At 39.9% G+C, this 17299-nt stretch overlaps 1 protein-coding gene and 3 non-coding genes across 6 annotated transcripts in view; 1 reads left to right on the top strand and 3 right to left on the bottom strand.

The window, feature by feature from the left end:
• Window positions 1-494: 494 nt before the first annotated feature.
• TRNAG-CCC (transfer RNA glycine (anticodon CCC)) lies at window positions 495-565 on the bottom strand. Its single transcript has one exon. It is a non-coding gene; the product is annotated as a tRNA-Gly (tRNA).
• A 1569-nt stretch (window positions 566-2134) lies between these two features.
• TRNAG-CCC (transfer RNA glycine (anticodon CCC)) lies at window positions 2135-2205 on the bottom strand. The gene has a single exon. It is a non-coding gene; the product is annotated as a tRNA-Gly (tRNA).
• Window positions 2206-2527: 322 nt separating this feature from the next.
• TRNAT-UGU (transfer RNA threonine (anticodon UGU)) lies at window positions 2528-2600 on the bottom strand. The gene has a single exon. It is a non-coding gene; the product is annotated as a tRNA-Thr (tRNA).
• An 8500-nt stretch (window positions 2601-11100) lies between these two features.
• Window positions 11101-17299, top strand: part of PATL1 (PAT1 homolog 1, processing body mRNA decay factor) — a 38738-nt gene continuing 32539 nt past the window's right edge. The window contains exons 1-2 of one of the 3 annotated variants that reach the window (XM_075217285.1): window positions 11101-11233; window positions 16114-16204. In XM_075217285.1, the coding sequence (XP_075073386.1) occupies window positions 11219-11233; window positions 16114-16204 (106 nt within the window). In that variant the 5' untranslated portion in view covers window positions 11101-11218. Of the gene's footprint in view, window positions 11234-11281; window positions 11417-16113; window positions 16205-17299 lie in introns of those variants that run through there. The other 2 variants (XM_075217284.1, XM_075217286.1) reach the window with 2 other exon arrangements.

Below are 17299 nucleotides of genomic sequence, written 5' to 3'. Positions count from 1 at the left end.
TTTGCCATAGAATGCTCAGAACGGAGTTCCGGCACCTTTTGAGAGGTGCCGGAACCAGTGAGAGGAGCCGCGATCAAGCAGAGAAGCGAGAAAAGCATAGAAGTACAGTCTACAGAAAGCGGGGGAGGGGCGCAGAAAGAGAGGGCTACAGAAAAATGAGGGGGCAGAAAGAGGGTTACAGAAAAACGAGGGGGCAGAAAGAGAGGGCTACAGAAAAACAAGGAGGGCAGAAAGAGAGGGCCACAGAAAAATGAGGGGGACAGAAAGAGAGGGCTACAGAAACACAAGGGGGGCAGTAAGAGAGGGCTACACAAAAATGAGGGGGCAGAAAGTGGTGAGTTCCGGCACCTTTTATCTTACAAAAACAGCACTGCTTATAGGATCCAAAACGCATATGAGATCCGCTGATGCAACGATCATGGTTTGCCTCATTTTCACTGTTAACATATAAAAACAGATAAATGTGTTGGGCAAATGAAAAAAAAAATATGAGTTGCGCTAGCCGGGACTCGAACCCGGGTCGCAAGAATGGGAATCTTGCATGATACCCCTACACTACTAGCGCAAGTGTGATACTTGTATAATAGAATAATACAAAGCGCAGAAAAATGTTTAGCTAAAATACAAGGTAAATGATTGCTTGAAAGTCTGAATCTTAATTTAAAATCAGTTTGCCTAGAAATCCCAAACTCTATGCAGTTCCAAATTGCAAGCAACACATATGCATCAATTGAGTGCAGTACAACTAAATATGCATTGCTGCACATCGCAGTGATGTATATTTATGTACCATTGAGATGCACCATGCCGGGGCTACTCTGGGAGCCCCAGCGAAGTGACCTCTCTGTAGCGAAGTATTTTCCTGCTTACCGGAAGCACTTAGCTTAGCGCTGCCTGTGACAGGAGGAAGTGCTGTGCGCATGCGCACAGCACTTCCACAGTACCAGGTTCTGTGAAGTCGAGGCTTCAGCAGAAACCAATAGGAAATGACAGATAACGCCATCTCAGGATGGCGTTATCTGTCATTGCAATGCAAAGCTTACCATTACTATGGGGACTGAGATGCTGAACGGTATTTGCCTTAATGGGGGACATTTCTGTAATGCATAACAAATACACTTAAAAGTAGTGGAAACTACTGTTTCTGCATCTTTTAAGTGTCAAAAATGCTTGATACATAGACCCCATAAGTGTAGAGAGTGAAAAGGTCACCTCTGTGCAGGGGCGGTGCTAGGGTTCTCGGCGCCCTAGGCAAAATTTCGCCGCCACCCCTGCCCCCCGAACCCCGAACACACTAAATAAAAAAAAAATTAGATTTTACTTACCTTTTCTTCCTCTAGCTGCTCCTCGCGATGCATGCTGAGAGGGGAGAGGAGGGGAAATAACTTTATTCACACTGTCTGTCAGTGACAGACAGTGTGATACCTCAGAGGCGCCGCCGGACAGACTATCACATGATAACTAACGTCAGTCAGTGATCATGCGGACATTGAAAAACAGCCGCCGCCGCTGCTGTGCATCTATCTCGTGCCGCTAAACCGCTGACTAGATTAGAAAATCTAGTCAGCGGCGCCCTGCAGGTCCCGGCGCCCTAGGCAACTGCCTAAGGTTGCCTAATGGGAGCGCCGGGCCTGCCTATGTGTATAAAAATGTATGTACACAATACTGGAAAGCAGAGCTTTGCTCAAAATCAGTTGCCTAGAAATAGTAAACTCCAGCCAGTTACAAATTATAATCAACACAAATAGCGTAGAAAGTGGCAAGGTCACGTCTGTGTGTAAAAATGTATGTACACAATACTGGGAAGCAGAGCTTTGCTCAAAATCAGTTGCCTAGAAATAGTAAACTCCGGCCAGTTACAAATTATAATCAACACATATAGCGTAGAAAGTGGTAAGGTCACGTCTGTGTGTAAAAACGCATCTACACAATACTGGAAAGCAGAGCTTTGCTGACACCCGTCTAAACCACTGTATATCTAGGTCGTTTGCAGCCCTTGCAGTTGATATTTATAGAATAAAATGCCAAAAACAAGAACGTTATAACAAAAAATTGAGTATCCAGCTAACGATTTTTCTGCAACCAAAATAGAAAATAATAATAGTTTGCTTTAATTCCATTGCAAAATTATAACTGCGCTAGCCGGGACTCGAACCCGGGTCGCAAGAATGGGAATCTTGCATGATACCCCTACACTACTAGCGCTGTCCTTGTATTTTTTTGGATGAAATAAACTATGTACGTACGTAACACAATGTTCAATAAATATATAAATTTAATGAAAAAAATTAATGAAATTTGAATATGGCTACAAATATATTGACAAGGACATATAATGTTGGTTATTCAAGTGTAATGAATGAGTATATAATTTTGTATTGAGCATTTATTGTTAACCATGCATATATAAAACATATTTGCTAAACTTCTATTCGTGAATGACATTTTAATATAAAAATATCAGTTATATTTATATTGCAGTGAAAAGTAGCAAACATGTTATAAAAATACAAGAAAAAATAGAAGTAGGCCCCAGCGAGATTTGAACTCGCGACCCCTGGTTTACAAGACCAGTGCTCTAACCCCTGAGCTATGGAGCCTTTCATACGAATTTCACCTCGGTATTGTCAAGCTAATAATGTGATTTTCGAACCTAGTTTACTGAATGAATGTACATGCAATCTGTATTTGTTTTGCAGATAGTTGTAAGTGATCGACAATAATCATATTACTTGTTCCTGACATATGATACAAGACTCCACCGACTCTGTCGTTGAGGAGAATAATATGTATCGTGGAAAGAAGAAAATAAGACGTTATATAGAGGAAAGTGATTATTGTATTAGTGCTCGGATTTACAACTAACAGTGCGGTTATTTTAATTATAAGCTGTTTTACACAATATTCTGCGCCTTTAAAATATATATATATATATATTACGTTGTACATAAATGGTCTCCAGACGATCTTAACTATAGTTCAGTATATGCCGGCTGGTATCACGAAACTAAAAGTATCAGTGTAATTTCTCTACTGCTTTAACAATTGTCTAGTTACCCACCATTAAATCGAATTGTTATCATCATATACCTTTCAGTCTTATTCCAACAGTATAGAATCACTCTACTTGCTCAGTAAATTGTGAATCAGAAATATCATAATATTCCGTTTTTGTATAATTTTGATTTAATGGGGGCAGCGCGGTCATACTGTACTCCCAGTGATTTATAAGATAGTAACCATCTCAACCCTGTCACCAAAGCAATGTGGGTTGGCCCATTGTAAAGGACGCACATAGGTGTAGTTGAAGCTTTCCAACATGGGAGGGAGATTGGTCATCTAGAATTGCAGTACGTTTTACCCCCTGCACACAATAACTGATCTAGGCAAAATCTACTGTATAATTAGGCTACAAATAAAGCTATACACCTAGAATATATAAATATCCATACATAAGCTAAAAAAAATGGATTCATCCTCCGATTAATATGTGCAGATTGCATACACCCATTTCCATTTTTTGTACAAACAAAATCCCAAAGGCCAGCCATATACTGAAGAGATATTCCCAGTGCCAGATACACATTGCAGATACCCACTCCCAGTGCTAGCTTACATTGAACAGATATACCCTCACATCCTCAATCGCCAATCATTTATTGCAGAGAAATACCCACATTACAAGCCATATACCATACTTGCCAACTTTTCCTCAGTGGCTTCAGGGAGATCCCGGGGGAGGTGGGCGTGCGAGGGTGGGGCTTGACAAATTGCATCATTTTGGCCCCACCCCTAAACGATTGTCACAAGATTATTATATTTGTGTCATTAAGCCCGGCCCCCCGCCACTTTTCTATTGCAGGGGCGAGAACCGGGAGGTTGCCCTGCTCTCCTGGGAGCCCGGGAGGTCTCCCAGACATGAGAGAGTCTCCCGGACATTCCAGGAGAGTAGGCAACTATTCGTTAAAGAAAAGCAGCTAATGAATCTCTAGAGACTGAAGGGTCTTTTACATTTCTGTCTCCATTACTGAAGTCATGTTGTCTTACCTTTCAGTCTTTGATTAAATCTTGGTCTCCATGAAAATGGCAACCTCCATAGACATCAATACATGGAAATAGGACACAATTTCTGAACTGTGTCATCATGCCACAGATGGCGAAGCCAACCACGTCTTGTACTGGCTCAGCATCAGTGAGAATGCCAGACTCTTCAGGGAGTGAGGGAGATCATCCCTATTTCAGGGAGTCTCCCTGACATTCAGGGAGAGTTGGCAAGTACGCCATATACCCTTAGCATCTCATTCCAGCAAGCATGCACTTTTTGGCACAAAGCAGGAATGAATACTAGCTGAACTGCCTATTTCCAGTATTACATGTGGATTGTAATGGAGTGGGGTAAGGTTATATTAAGCAAATTATCTTTTAAATTATCCACAACTGTGTACAGGTGAGGCTCAGTTGGATCTGTGTCTCACAGAATGGTAAAAACAATACTCACAACAAACTTACAAAGTAGTTCTGGTGGAGTTTGTTAACATATGAAAAATACAAAGTTAAACTAACCTTTAGTGTGGCGTTTCCCTGATCCAACATTGCTTTCTTGTCTCCTACTAAAATACAGAAATCGCCTCACACCACAATGAGCATGGTCACGCTGCCCAGGGGCAGGTCTAGCGCTTTTGAAGCACCAGGCCACCACCAAATCCACTCTCTTTTCCTAAAAACCACTCTTGAATTGCTGCACACAACAGACGTATTGTCTCTCATGGGGAGTAGGGACATGGCTCCTTAATTCCCACTTATATCCATGATTAAAGTTGCATTCCTCATGTGCAAGATAATTAACAAGCTAGTGACATCTGCATAATTATATGATCTGTGAAATTAAAAATCAGTTATCTCCCTTAATTCAAAGTACAACTTACAAATATTATAAATATCTGCATCTAACAGTATAATCTGTGGGGTTGACAGTCAGCCATTACTGGATAATTAAACATTTAAATAGATCTACATTACTGGCTTTACAAAGAGATATACCGACGCACCAGATAATCATATACCCAGTCTATTATTGTAATATTTATTATCATATGGCTGGGTTGGTGCACCCTACACACGTTGGACTAATATTCACAAAGAAAAGGTAGAGAGTAGAAGACGTGTATATTAGGGGCACTCTATGATTGTTTATTTATAACAAGGCCTTGTTGAAGCGAGTAAGCGAAACGCGCGTCGGCGTCCGCCTCGCTGTGCTGCCTACATGTGTGACTCATGCTGCCGTTTTGTGTATAAACTAGGGAGATATGCTATAATATATTAAGGGGCTACAACATAACAGAGGTGGTCTGACACTATATGATCACCTTACCCCATAGCTTTGTATAGAGGGGAGCGTGATTACAGTCAGTTTGTTAGGAAGTGTTTGTAGTCCAAAGAGGGACACCATATCAATCTCATTAGGGAGTGATACTGGAAGGTAGCTAATTTGGTGTTCTCTGTGATAAAGAAGATCACAGTGGTGTAAAACGGGATATAATATAATCGCGCTACCAACTCTTACTATATTGGGATATCTAGACCTATTTACTTTATAAAAGAAAATATAATGGTTTTGATTCTGTCCCAAATGTTATATATTCAACTTTATTAAATTGTCTCTCCCTCCATCAATAAAGTATTAAAAGGAAATAATTCATTTGAACTAGATTTATAACATTATATATATGCAAATAGGATTTGTTTGTAATGATATAGCTCATCTTTCTTGCACTTTTAATAGTGCCTATACTGATTTGGTTAAACTGCTTATTATGCCAGACACCTGGACAGCATGACGATCGATATTACCCAGATATAATATAATTAAGGGAATTGTAAAACACATCACACAGCGAGGCTAGGCAGTTGGTTCTGCCTTTTTAACAAATTTATTTTGATTATTATTTTGGTTTTATTTCGCTACTAGTGGTACTAAGGTACTATTTTGGGACTTTACTATCGTTTTAAATGAACCATTAAAATGTATGTTTTATATAAATAAACAATCATAGAGTGCCCCTAATATTACTGGCTTTACCTAACTTCATCAATCACTAACTATATAATGGAGCCGGAAATTGCAATTTATCCCACAGCGATCACCCTATAATGCAGACATCTTACATATATGCAGATATCTTTAGGGCTAAGAAATGGTTTTAAGATAATCAGCTTTATAATAAATATATACAGCACTAAACAATCAATTAGTTAATATCCTTTTATATTAAAAAAAACTTGTAAAAAGTTTATTAAAAAAATTACAAAAATATATAAATCATATATAAACATTAGATCAGTGGATGGAATAAACGAGTACATATTTATTAAATAAAAAAACATAATTAAAACACTGGTTAGGTGCCAGAGAATTCAAGCATTAGGTGTAAACTGCACTAAAATCACCTTATGACGATATGTACCCTTGAAAAATCGAGCTCTAAATTGTTTCTACAAGCATCTATATTTGTGCTGTTTAAATAAGTATCATAGGTCCACTATCTCATCCCAAAAATATATTAAGGAATGTGACATCCCATAAAGGCTTAATGCTGCAACAATGTATTCAGTTCATCCACGTCATTAGTATACCTCTGAGAAATAGTTTAATTATGGTGATACACATTAGGGTATGTGTTAACTGGTGCTAAATGACATTTTAAAGTATACAATTTGACTTTGAAAGAATTTCCCTGGAGTATTTGTGCTGAGAGCATGTTTGAGAAGCCAGCTTTAAGTGGCTGCTGATTTACGGATAAAGACACAGAGCCACACTGAATTTTGTGGAACCACTCCATTTGTCATGATGAGAGGATTTCCAGGTGGGTTTAATCTTTATTAAATGTGCCCGGTACCCCATTCCTTGTCACTACAGTATTTGAGGATGCAATATATCTCTTCATAGTGGTTTTTTTTTATTTGACACAACTCCTGTCTATTCAAAAATGTCAATGTAGCAATTCTTGAGTTTTTTACCTCAAGGTAAAGTCTAGTCAACTAGCTCCTCTTTAACTGGCCCTCCTTACATTTTCATCAACTGATCATTGTTGCAATGAGCAATAGATGCAGGGGCCCCAGTGCAGGAATACTGCCTGGGCTTTCATCCTACAGAAACATCTGGGAGTAAATGTACCAAGCTGAGAGTTTTCCGGTGGGTTTGAAAAACCAATCTGATTCTAGCTATCGTTTATTTAGTACATTCTACAAAATGACAGCTAGAATCTGATTGATTGCTATAGGCAACATCTCCACTTTTCAAACCTACTGGAAAACTCTCAGCTTCATACATTTACCCCCTGGTGTAAAAGTCAGTGGCAAATAAGCCTGTGGAGAATTGCAAGTGTACTGTAGAGTTTGTGGATCAATATATAACCAAAAATAGTGGGGACTGCACTGTTATTCAACATGCCAGTATTAATATAGCAAAAATGTAATGGTGTCGCAACTCTTGTGGCATATGAAATAGTATATTTATTAAAACACATATATCATACACATAAATTATTTATCATTAGACATTTCAAAACACGATTGAATATATACATATATATATACATATATATATATATATATATATATATATATATATATATATCTTATTCTCTGATATAGGCTGCAATTATATTATGAAGTATGTAGCATATTCTTGTTTCTTCAGGTATATAAATGTTTATAAAAATCCTTATATCCAGAAGATGTTAATGATCACATTATTGCACAGCTCCTAATAGGCAAATGTTCAATTGGATACAAAGTGAAAGTCTTTCCTTCTGATGAAAGTGCACTATATGCGCAGAAAGGTATCAAGGATATTGCTTAAAATCTCTGCTGTCAAGGCTGCTAAGATACAGACGGTACACTTTCCTTCTGTTTCGATGAGTTCAAGTATCAGAAATTGTGAATGATTTGTGAAATTGACTGACACCCAAGACATCTTTTTTTTGCAACATAAGAAGCATAAGACTTTATAAACCCTGAGGATTCTACCCTGCATTGCGACTGCTAAAGACCATTCAATGAAGTTTAACCCTCCCCTGTTGATACATCTCATATGCTGAAGCTGTTGCTACGGTAATCAGGGAGCCAGGCTTGCTAATATCCAAATGTGACGGTGTGCAAATTCTGGGAGTTACGTGTGCTGATTTTGTGGAAGCTCACCAAAACACCCAAATCTTTGCCATGTGAACTACACTTTAAAGTTACTGGCTACGGTGAACGGAGCAGTCCAGCTGGAAATCCGCTTTGAAGACATAGAGACACGAGTGTGTGGTCAGCTAATACTATCCACATACATAATATAACGGAACCACAGATGGTATAAATATAATCCTATACAGCTATTCAATATTGCTGTGGACACTAGTCACAATAAGTGAACTGATGGGTTGGGGTGATCTGTGAAAAGGGGAGGAAGGGATGGGGGTGTAATGTGTGACAAGGGGGCATGTAAGGCATAATGTGACCCAGGAGGTGCATGATACAGGACCTCGGGAATCTTGACTAAGGGGTATATTTACTAAACTGTGGGTTTGTAAAAGTGGAGATGTTGCCTATAGCAACCAATCAGATTCTAGCTGTCTTTTTGTATAATGTACTAAATAAATGATAGCTAGAATCTGATTGGTTGCTATAGGCAACTTCTCCACTTTTTCAAACCCACAGTATAGTAAATATACCCCTTAGTCAAGATTCTTGAACATGTGTGCGTCACAATGTCTATGGCAGTTATATTTCTTTTTATACACAGATAAGGCAATATTTTTATATATCTAGTTATATACAATATATATATATATATATATATCATCATCATCATTTATTTATATAGCGCCAACATATTCCGTAGCGCTTTACAATTGGGGACAAACGTAATAAACTAATAAACAAACTGGGTAAAACAGACAAAGAGGTGAGAAGGCCCTGCTCGCAAGCTTACAATCTATGGGACAATGGGAGATTGACACATGAGGTTAAGTATACATTTTGCATCTTGGCCCAGCCAGACTGCAAAGGTAGGGTGACTCATAAGCTAAATGATCCTGTCACACAACAATGTTATTCCGGGGGTAGTTGTCTTGTGTGAAATTGTGTAACAGGCTAAAGGTAGTGAGGTTAAGATGGTGGTTGAGGAATATTATAAGCTTGTCTGAATAGGTAGGTTTTCAGAGAACGCTTGAAAGTTTGTAGAACAGAGGAGAGTCTTATTGTGCGAGGGAGAGAGTTCCATAGAGTGGGTGCAGCCCGAAAAAAGTCCTGTAACCGGGAATGGGAGGATGTAATGAGGGTGGATGAGAGACGCAGATCTTTTGCAGAACGGAGTTGCCGAGTTGGGAGATATTTTGAGACAAGAGAGGAGATGTATGTTGGTGCAGCTTTGTTGATGGCCTTGTAGGTTAGTAAAAGTATTTTATATTGGATTCGGTAGAAGACAGGCAGCCAGTGTAGAGACATACAGAGTGATTCAACAGAGGAATAGCTATTTGCAAGGAAAATCAGTCTTGCCGAAGCATGTAAAATAGATTTTAGGGGTTTGAGTCTGTTTTTGGGAAGACCAGTAAGGAGGGAATTGCAATAGTCAATGCGGGAGATGATTAGTGCATGAATTAAGGTTTTAGCAGTGTCTTGTGTGAGATATGTGCGGATTCTGGAAATGTTCTTTAGATGTATGTAACATGATTTAGATATAGAGTCAATGTGGGGAACAAAGGATAGGCGTGAATCAAGGATTACACCTAGGCAGCGAGCTTGTGGGGTGGGATTTATGGTCATGTTATCAACAGAGATAGAAATGTCAGGTATGCTCTTGTTGGCGGGTGGGAATATTATTAACTCTGTTTTAGAAAGATTAAGTTTGAGTTGACGAGAGGCCATCCAAGATGAAATGGCAGAAAGACAGTCAGTTACACGGGACAACACAGATGTCGAGATATCAGGAGAGGATAGATAGATTTGGGTATCATCCGCATAGAGATGATACTGAAAGCCAAAGGAACTTATTAGATTTCCAAGAGAAGCGGTATAGATAGAGAACAGCAGAGGACCTAGCACCGAGCCTTGTGGTACTCCAACACACACATATATATATATATATATATATATATATATATATATATATATATATATATATATAATAATTTTCTCCTTTAACATTGTCAGTGTTGGAAACTTCTAGGTACCTGTTGGGAATGTTAAAACAAAATATGACTAAACCTAATATGAGATTGGAGCAGAATTCATTTTGAGACAGTCTGTGCCCTTCAAGGAAACAAACATTAAAACAACCTTTACTATGTGGTGCTGCTGCCATCTACCTTGGCTTTTATGTGACAACCACATATTGTACACTTAAATAGCATAAAGTTATGTTATCTGATTATCAGTAAACAAACTAATGGGAGTACTTTGAAATCTCTCTTTAATCATTATACATCAGTATATATTTTTGCTTCTCTGTGTCAACATGGCTTTGTTTAAGAGAAACGGAAACATCTACTTCTAAGAGGCACACACTGGGCTAGCACCTAGGTTAGTGATTCCAAATCAGTGGGTAGTGACCATGTCCCATTCTTGTGCACGAGGCGCAGCGCAAACACTCTGTCACGACTTTTTAAATGCCAAATGTTGAGAAGTATGCTCGTGTGCAACAAGCCAATAAAGGCTCTCCAAAGCAAAATCGGGAAAAATATCACTAGCTCACAATCCACGGCCAAAAATCAACCAAACGACCCAACTACGCCATTTTTGGGCAAAACTCTGCCCGCTTTCCCCTAAACCTCCTTTCAGAGTTACTGTTAAGGAGTATTATACATCACAAACGAACACTGACATAGATCAAGCTGGGTAGCTTGGCAGCTTTGTTGGAGAAATTATCTATTTCAATAAAGTTACGAAAATTCAAGTATTACGCTAACCAAAGCGCCGTCCCTTTTATCACGTAACACGCAGGTCACCTGGGCAACGGGGCGAGCACGCTAGTCACGCGCTGTTTATACGCAATAGGCCCGCGGACGCGCACGCTGAACCAGGTAACCAATCATATCGCGGGGTATCGGGAGCGCTCCGCTGCTGACGGCCAACCAGGACAGAGGAACGGGCAAGAGGAGGGAGCGCGTGCACGCGCGTATTGGACGGGGCGGAAAGGCCGAGAGTGGGGGGAGAGAGAGGGGCGGATAGAAACATGCTACGGTGTCAGGTAAGAGAGAAGCGGGGATGAGGGTCTGTACTGCTATACTGGGGCGAGCACCGGTGCGCCCCGATGCCTGTACAGAGGGTCCAGGGAGTGATGTTGCGCCCTGCAAGGAAGGAGAGCGGCAAGCTGTGTTGCTGCATTACTATAGTCTCTCATGGTCACTGCATGTTAACTGTCTTATTTGTGGTGAGTGCATGTGCAGTCTGCTGCGCACCTCGTGTCTTCATGTGTGTGTTGCGGTGTCTTATCTCAAAGCTTTAAGATATATTTAGTCATATAATATGTATAAAGGAGGTCGTGCCTCTGGCCCACATGGGGGCAATTAGACAGGCCTGGGGCTAAAGACATTGCCCAGAGAATGATTCCCAGGGATGGTATGGTGTGGGTGGGCAAGTGGAAAGGTGTATTGTTCCAGTGCAGTAGGGCACGGAACATTGGATTGCCGGAAAAGATGTTAAAGTACAGAAAAAGACAAATTCACATAACATTCAAAGAATCCGCACTGGCACATTTATTCCTATAATGTCGAACAAGCGTTTGAATAGCATCAACCCTGATGCTAATCATGCCAGAGTCTAAGGTTTAACTTTTAGAAATTGACATACATCCTGGGCCGGATGAAAGGAATGGAGGCCCCTGGGCTAAGGGGGCCTCCATTCCCCCGTGAGGCACCCCAGCCCCCCGTGATCCGCAACCTGCCCCAAGCACTTGGCTCTTTCTGTCTCCTGTCACTGTAGTCCTTCCGCTTCATGCTGTAAGCGCCTTACTGAGGAGACCTAATGAGTGAGACTCGCGAGATCTCCTTAGTAAGGAGACTACTGAGCACCGCGGAAGGACGACAGTACTCAACAGCATTGATGGGGCCGTGGGCGCTCCCGCACTGATCAATAATGCCGCTGAGCACTGTCAAGGGCCCCCTGGATGCCCGAGGCCCCTGGGCTGTAGCCCAGTTAGACCTTGCAATTTTGCGGTAAATCCCGAAAAAAACTGTTGTTTTTGGGGATTTAACATGGGGGGGGTGTTTGATAATTAGGCCCCCAAACAACAAGAATGCACATGATTTTGCACATGGTTTGGGGGTACCGCCAGTTATGACTTTCAGTGGTATGCTGAGAACATCTATCTGAAGTTCTGGAAGTTCAGCTTTGGACTATCGTTATGGTTTGCAGAAAAGAACAGCAGTCAGGTTTATACTGCTGGCAGATGTACTGCAGAGCTCAGGTAGTAGTGGAAACAATACAATTTATGGCCAATTAAAATCATAGTCTGCATTTCTCTAAAGAGGGAGTGATCTACTGTTTGATTTGAATAATAGCAAAGCAAACTGAGTATTTGCCCTGGGGCTGGTACTAAGAAGGGCAAGCATGTCATTTAGATGCTTGTTTGATGCACACTTTTGTCATGTAGATATACTATTTTGACCACGGTGAATTGACAACTTTGTTAATGTGAGAGACAAGTATCTTTGTTTAACTGTTAATAAAAGCACTTCAGACACAGAACTTGTGTGCAGGTGGTATGTATGTGCATAAATTGTTAGGGTTGTCTAATGCGGTGTATCTGGTTGAACTTGCTTTCTAAACTAAAAGCATATGCACAGATGTTGAGGCGAGAGAGACTTATTCGTATATTAAGGTGTACATGTAACAGCCTACATTTTATCTAGTACATTAACAGAATATGTAATGTAAGTTAGGATTTCATCACTTTTTGTTAGTGTCAATTGAACTTCCTCTTAAACCGGAAGTCAGTAAGAATCAGAAAGTTATTGGAAATTAGTTACAGTTCCTGTAGCGATTAAAACTGGAACACACCTTTTGTGTGTTTCTTATCGAAAGACAATCCCCTCATCTGTGTGCTATCTTCATCGTACCGCAGTCCCAGACGGTCCTCCCAGTAGCGTAAATTTTCCAGGCAATTCCTAAACCAGGGTCCAGTTCCCTGTATGGTCTGTAAATTGCATTCCCCCCCACCTATCTGTCCTGGCAATGGAGGGCTCACGTACTGGATGTGCTGCCTGAAGTGTAAATGCTGTCCTTTCATGCTAATTTGTTTGCTGGGGAATGTTTCAGACTAGCCGGTGGTGGACCCATGCTCATGGGAAAAGGAAAGCAAAACTAGGGAAGACGTGAAGGATGAGGCCTAGGCAGCTAGACAGCCCTTCTGAAATCAGACCACTCTGTTCCTTGCAACTGATTCTGTTGACTGTCATGAAGTTCAACCTTTCATAAATTTTAATTGTGATGCGCCAGAGGAAGCCAAAACCCCCAATGTGACAGTTGACAATTTTGTCTTAGTATTCAGAAATTTCCACAGATTTGCCACCCTTATTGTAAATAACCCCTTTCTGTGCTCATTGAGAATCAACATTTACTTTTAAGTATAATTTTCTAGTTCAGATTGTTACCTTTTTAAACAGACATTGAACCAACCTTGCAGACTTAATATTATTATGGCAGAGTCAATAAATATAAGAAATAATGGTCCATTTATTTCCATAATTAATTTTAGTCCCTTCTAGTTTTAACAATTGAAATTCTTTTTTTTTTTTTTTGTTTCATTTTTTTTTTTTAACTTGAGACATCCAATGCTCTCTCATTTAGCCCAATTGGTTGCCTTTTATTACTCCAAATATTTTAAAAATACTTTTTCAAATTCCAATTTGGTCTCTGTACTTTTATTAGACATCATTTTCCCAATCTGCAAACTTCAGTGCTTCTCTGCGCTGATTACATTTTGCTATTCTAAGATTTGAAGTTTTTAGGGCTCACTTACAAAATGTTTTATTTAAGTTGCATGTTACCATGTTGTGATATCTATTCCCTAAATGCCCCCTCAACTGTACCTTAGATAAAGTATCTTTTCTATTAGTTCCAGCTCCCTCAAAACTGTCTTCCTTTGCTTGAACCATTGTCTAAATTTATATCTAGAAGAACAGATTTCTTTTTGCTGCTCTCTTGAAATAATTGTATTTCAGTAGAATATTTATGCTAGATGGTCTATAACAGACCTTTACCAGCACTTCACTGGTGTCTTTTTCTCTATATCTATCCATAATGGTAAGATAAAGGTAAACTTCCATGCCCCTTATTCAGAAAGTGAACCATTTGTCCAGTTTGTTCCTGTTTTATTCCCCTGAGATCAGCTGTTTAATGAGTTGGTGTTGGGAAACATTCAGGAAAACCTTTCCATGCTTCATGTCATTTTGGAGCAATTTGCATTATTCACTTTGGAGTTGTAGCAATCATTTCCATCTGTAAAACCATAATTCCTCCTTCTGATGTGGTAACCTTCAAGGAACCCTCAGATAAGAGGTTAATTTCTGGTTCTGCGCTTAGGCCAGCTTTTGCAATCACTCAATGGCCAAAACGACTTTTGCTTGGTCAAAGCGACTTTGACAGAAGTATTCGTGGAGGGGCTGCAAAATGCAACTTGCCTCCAATAGCTTGGATGCATTGTCCTACACAGAAGACAGCTATTTATTAATACAGGTTAACAGCCAGATAAGCTGTCAATCCACTGGCTAAAATAGTTGTCAGTGAACAATACTTCCAAAAGGTGCTCATCTATGATGCCTTTTCCACAGAAGGCTGTCTTCGTGCCCTAACTGCCGAAGATCAAGGAAGTTATGGGCGGGAAGACTTTCTAAGAAGTTAACTTCTGCCGAAAGAGTTCCTTTCACTCATTGGATATAAAACAGTATTGGACCTTTCCTTTAAGCCGCAGGCTGCTTCCTTCCCCAAAAAAGACGCCCTTTTTTTTTTTCAGACGAGGGAAACCACAAAAACTTCTGACAGTGGGAAGTCCGCCTGATTACAAGCTAGGACCTGAGGGCCGAAATTGACATTGGCTCACTTCCTCCGCTTTATTGACTCCTGATTAAATTGATTAAACTGTTTCCCACCCATGAGTTCTCGCCGATATCAACTGGGAATATCAGATATGTTTTCTGAAGCTCCCTCTGAACAGCCTTGTCTCAGAACATAAGAGGATTGTGTTGTGGAGCTTCCATTTGGCTTCTGGACGAAGTCCTGGTAAAAGTCTGATCAAGGGAGCTTACTGTTCAACATATCCATGTCCTGGATGCACAAGCCTGGATTATAAATGGGTAAAAATAGTCCTTGACCCCGTTGATTTACATTGTGTTTCCGAACCTCAGTGCATTGAAAGTTTGTGGACCTTCCCAAAGACAAGGTTTTCTCTCTCAATGAGCTACTATCTCACTTTCTGATCAACCCACCACTAGGTGGGGTACAGATTATCTGTGGGCTTGATGGTACACTCGATCACTGTGTTTGACCCTTCTTGGGTGGTACATCATGGAACATTAATCTACCTGGTTTACTAAACAGCCAACTGGTCATATTTTACAAAGTGGACATTGCTTTGGCCGCAAGGTCCTCATAGATTACTGTTTGTTCTAAGGCATTACTCCCCTTTTATTGAGTGTTGCTTGGAGGCATCCACCCCCTCCATTGCTGAAGTAGAAAAGGGCATTTTTTATTTATTTTTGAACTGTACTATTAAAGCCCATTCTCCAGGGCTGTAGTGGGACAAAGACCAACCCATCCTGTAATGCATGTCTGTTTGCCTTTTCTTGCCTTCTTACTGTACCTATTGTAAACTGAGGATGAATGTGGAAAATGGGGAGACTTTAGAAGTCATCAAGTTACTGTATAGTTGGTGTGTCTAAATATAGATATATATACACATTTTTGTAATTGGTGCTCTGCAAATAACATTACTTTTCCCATTTGTTAGTAGGCTTACTTGGTTGGGTTGTCAATCTCCATAGTGTGCTGCAGTGATAAACATACCAGAGTATGCATTTGCTGTTTGTGTGTTGCTTTTAGTTAACTGAATCTTCATTACTCTCCTTTTAGTCTCTTGAGGATGGTGATGGCTTCCCTGACCTTGAGGAGGATGAAGACATTGATCAGTTTAATGATGACACATTTGGAGCCGGAGCAATTGGTGAGAAGGACTGGTATTTTGTTCCAGGAAAATAGAGGCTTTTTCCATGGATTTTACTCTGTTCTGCAAAAGTGCCATTTTTAAAATAAAGCAGGCCTACCAGATCTGGCAATGGTTAGCAGTATATCTATAATTCTAATAATATAGAATTTAATTCCAAAAAAGTGGTCAATTTAATAAAATATATGGTTTGATACCCATCATTGGATTGCTTTTATTTTTTCCCCTACATTATGAAGACCCTTTCTTTGAAATATTTTAGTATAGGTGTCACTGCCATAACAGTACATGAATTGTTGTTCTCTGTGTCTGCCAGTTTTTGCACATTGCTGGCTCCTGGAGCCAGTTGCATAAAATACAAAATCTGCCTTTGTCTAATTTATCTTTTTAATCTTTTTATTTATAGCAGCAGGTGGATCATAATACAAAAGTCAAATATAAAGTGAAGTAACAAAGACTATATAAACTGGTCACAAACCTCACAGCCTATCTACTGGGGTGAAAAGCATTGTATATTAAAATAAAAACTAACCTTTGCTAGAGTGACCAGTCAATGTGAAATGTGTGATGAAAAATTGCTTGGTTTTATATATTTTGTGGAATGTAAATTAGGTATAATGAATAAAAAATAAATATGGGGGATATTGCTTGACCCAGTGAGAAAACATATACATGTGGGTAAGGGACATGAATGGGGGGGGGGGGGGGGTATTGATTTTCTTACTATCTCGGCAACTTTTAATAGATATTTCATTTTCGGAAATTAAAGGATGTAGTTATCAAAGAAGATTAAATTAAGGGTTTTTTGGAGCTAATGACAAGAGGGAGGTTATGATGTATTGGGGGAAGTTACTGCGATAATAGAGGTACCATGGGTTCCAGACTTTGACTGTATTGTGAAGGAGATTTGTTATGTACTCCATGGAGGCTGCCTGCCAGATTCTACTGACAACAGCGTTCAGGGATGTTCCCATGCCTGTTCAAATGGCTCTGCAATGTGAGGGCGAGGGGGGGTGATAAGGTAGTACTATACAGTAGTGAGATAGTGCCCAATATACCTGGCGTGTAAATACAGAAACGTTCAATCTGTGTCAG

This window comes from Mixophyes fleayi, chromosome 6 (genome assembly GCF_038048845.1).
Source record: "Mixophyes fleayi isolate aMixFle1 chromosome 6, aMixFle1.hap1, whole genome shotgun sequence".
NCBI lineage: Eukaryota > Metazoa > Chordata > Amphibia > Anura > Limnodynastidae > Mixophyes > Mixophyes fleayi.
This window is presented reverse-complemented; position numbering and strand designations above follow the sequence as displayed.